The sequence below is a fragment of the Eupeodes corollae genome, chromosome 2 (genome assembly GCF_945859685.1).
Source record: "Eupeodes corollae chromosome 2, idEupCoro1.1, whole genome shotgun sequence".
NCBI lineage: Eukaryota > Metazoa > Arthropoda > Insecta > Diptera > Syrphidae > Eupeodes > Eupeodes corollae.
The window spans coordinates 60,368,659-60,372,443 of NC_079148.1; the positions used below are offsets into that span (position 1 = coordinate 60,368,659).

At 31.7% G+C, this 3,785-nt stretch overlaps 1 protein-coding gene across 1 annotated transcript; it reads left to right on the top strand.

The window, feature by feature from the left end:
• Nucleotides 1-2,434: 2,434 nt before the first annotated feature.
• LOC129947752 (uncharacterized) lies at nt 2,435-3,469 on the top strand. The gene is made up of 3 exons (XM_056058432.1): nt 2,435-2,519; nt 2,581-2,716; nt 2,775-3,469. Exons 1-3 carry the CDS (start codon nt 2,509-2,511, stop codon nt 3,447-3,449), a joined length of 822 nt encoding a protein of 273 aa, XP_055914407.1. The 5' UTR covers nt 2,435-2,508; the 3' UTR covers nt 3,450-3,469.
• The last annotated feature ends 316 nt before the right edge of the window (nt 3,470-3,785 follow it).

Consider the following 3,785-nt stretch of genomic DNA (forward strand, 5'->3'; position numbering starts at 1 on the left):
GAGTGTAGGAAGACGAAACGCGAGTATGGTGCGTGCTACGGATGCGGTTCTAAAGAACATCTTTTACCGAAGTGTCCCAATAAAAAATACACGGTCCAGTTGTTGGATAACGGAAACGAAGACTTTGTAAGTAATTTATGTCTAACTGTAAGAATAGAAAATAAATTTAAAAATTATCCAAGGCATAGGGTTAGAGATTATCTTAAAAAAGAAAAAAAAAAACAATAATAAATAGATACATTCACGAAATTAATGTAACATGGTAGCGAAATGACAGCATATGATTAGAAGCTATCAAAACAATATAATAACAAAAAAAATGTATTCTTTTATTTGTAATCCGTTTTTACAGCATTCCACTAGAAGTAACCCAACTAATGGAAATCTTCAATTTTCCGAAAGAACTATTACTTATTACAATAATCTAATCCATATCGTTAACATAGAAGATTATCAGTATATATATAATTGGTGAGGCACCAATACAAAATATTATGCAAAATTAGTTAAGTAAGTAAAAAATGCAAAAATAAAAACAGTATGAAATTGTTTAAATATAACCTCAGCCTAAAGATATCTATCAACATGTGATCTTCGAATGTAAGAGAACATATTTATTTAATTTTCTTTTGAGTATGTTCAATAAAGAGGAAATGTATGTTCATTCTTCAAGCTCTTTTAAATAAACTTTTTGTGATATTTTAACTAGTTTTTGTTAAATTGTAAGTCCGATTAAATAAAGAGTTTGAATTCCAACGTAATCCTAAACTAATATAGACGTGTTTTGTGAATTTTCTTCAAATAAAATCGTATTTATCGTCGATATAATTCAAAATTATTTCAATCCCAGATAAATCAAAATGGTAACATGGAAACACAGTTTTTATTGAAATAATTGAAAGTGATACCAAACTTTACAAGACAAAATGTCACCTGGTGTTCAATAGAAGAACAAGTAAAGAAATATACATAAATATGATCATTAAGCAATATTATCATAAAATAAATATAAACATTATTATTATTTTGTCCATTATATATATTATAAAGATCACTGATTTGTGTTTCAACAATTATAATGACAGTTTTCTGTCAGTCAAAATTTGTCGGTGGATTTACATCATGACATTTTTTTTCAATGACAGAAATTATCAATGATCGCCATAAACGAGCTGGTTTTAATGATGAAAACCAATAATAGCTATATTTGGCCTCTAGGATGATATTTAATTTCCGGATAAATGAAAATTGTAGTGTGAAAACACTTTTTTATCGAAAAAGAAGTTGAAAGTGAAACCAAACTTTACAAGACAAAATGTCACCTGGTGTTGAATAGAAAAACAAATATAAATATAAGTCAATGCTACCATATCCTCCCGCAAATAAAACGTGACGTAATTTTAAACCTTTTATTCAAATCGTGCGAGAGTTCAAACAAAGCATTTCATTTAATAATATAAATTTTTAATTGTCAAACAGCCTCCTATTAGAAAATAAAATGTAAAATAAATTGAAGAGACCAAGTGTTAGAAGACCATTATACTTGGTTTGCACTTCAACGATGGCAGCTACACCTTATTTTATATATTGTTGCCAACTTCATTGGAAATATAAAAATAACCGCAGCCAACCTCATGAAAAAGAACGAAGACGAAGGCATTCACATTCGAGAAGCCAACGGCCATTGACGCCATTAATATATATTTGTAAAAAAAAGTAAATTATAAAGAAGAAAAATAAAGTTTGATATCCAATAAACTTATTATAGGCGTTTTTTATTGGGAAATTTATAGATAGCGCAGCAAAATTTAACGTAGTAAACAACAACAAAGAAATGCTGCCAATAAATTGGCTAGTAAAAATAGTGGATATAATAGTGCAGATAATGTGAATGGAATGTTTGGAATAGAACACTGACAAGGAAAACATTTACTACGTGAAGGTTGGCAGCTTTGATTATTCAGGAGTGCGTTCATAGATATTTTATTTATGTAATAAGAGAATTAATTGTATATAGAAAATTCATTTAAGCCAAGGTTTAGCTTAGCTTATGAAATGCCTGTGAAAATACCTACGACATTATCTTTTAATTCTCCAAGAAAAAAGAATCTTGTTATAGGCTCAGAACTAAAAACAAAATTTTAAGTTCTGAACGATCGAAGCTAAAAATGAAACACATTTTTGTTTGACAGCTCGGAATTAAAAAAGCCGTATTTGTAAACAAAATGTAAAAATACATCCAGATGCTTTCTTTTTTGAAGCTTTTAATATTCAACTCGCACTTCAATCTAATCCAATTCAATCTCCATATAAATTCTTGTTTCAACCGTAACTGAACTTGGCATACAAAAAACAATACTTTTCAACACATCCCTAAGCGTATTCAAACATTCAAATAAAAAAATTATTCGGTTTGTTTTTGTCTGTTGTTGGTTTGGTTTGGTCTACCGCTGTGCTTTTTCTAATTGGAAAGTAAAAATTGGGAAAAAAGAAACTCTGAGCATCCAAATGGGAAAAAGGTAAACAAAAATTAAATACCAACAAGCGGATTTGATTAAAAATAAATATTTTTAACTGTAGAACCAAGCGCTGGACAAAGGAGGAGACCAAAGTGTTCTTGCATTTTTATGCAGGACGCAAAGAAGAGTTCACTAAGAACAGAAAAAAAAGATTTGCGTATGCGAACATTCTAGAGGACATAATTTCGGCAGGTTTTGTAAGTATTTTGAAATTTCTTGTAAGTAAACAAATAAAAAATATAAAATATATTACAGGACTCGGGTTTTACACCTCGCAACCTTGAAGTAAAGATGCAGACGTTGCTGAGGGTTTACAATGACGCTAAGGACAACTCGTCGAAAACTGGCGCATCTCCGTGCACCGTACCTTTTTGGGAAGAAATGGAGGATTTATTCGGAGATAAGCCCATTCATTCAAAAGCCGAAACTATCAACTTTGGGTCTGAAAATTTTACAAATGCACCAGTTTTAATTCCAACCTCACCGGATATGCCCTCAACGACAAGCAGGTTCCCAGAAACACATGCTGAGGCATCTCCTACATTGGAATATTTTGCGGCCGATACAGATTCAAATACAGCTTCTGCTTCAAATGCTGCTGCCTTAGAAACAGAAACCAATAACGTAATTGGTGGATCAGCAGCTTTTGTTGGATTTTCTGCCACAGCATCTTTTCCTGGAGCTGCCCCAGTAGCTTCTGTTGGAGTTGCTGCACTGCCATCAACAAGACCTGCCAAAATTAAAACTAGGAGAACTGCAATGTCGAGATCTGACTATTATAAGGAAAAGTTGAAGCAGAGGCAGCGCGAAATGAAAGCAGCCGAAGAACGCTTTCAGCAGCGTCAACGTGACAAAGCGCAGCTTGAATTGCAAAAAGCAGAGTCAAGGAAAACAAAATTCGAATTGATCGAAAAATTTTTAAACAAATAAACTATTGTGTTTTGCTTTAATTTCTAGTTGATTTTATTTTGGAAGTGAAGTTTAAGTGTTTTGTTCTGTTCTGATTGCTTTTGATTTGAGCTCCAGCTTCTAGGTACATAATGGTATTATGTTCGTAAGAGGAGTGTAGAGCGGAGGGAATGCTTAAGTAATTGTTTTGTTTTGTTTCAACCTAAATTGTGACTTTTACAACTAACTTATTTTAGTTAAATGACTTTCGTAATATAGTCCGGTCAAATTAGACCAAAAAATCAGTAAACCCACGACAAATTCAGGGGAAGCTGAAAATTCTTAAAATTGTTTAAATTATAATTATAAACATTGTCT

Excerpts from the sequence above, each read along its gene's own strand:
- LOC129947752 (XM_056058432.1), top strand. Across the intron at positions 2,717-2,774 it reads ACATAATTTCGGCAGGTTTT|GACTCGGGTTTTACACCTCG; the intron begins GTAAGTATTTTG and ends AATATATTACAG.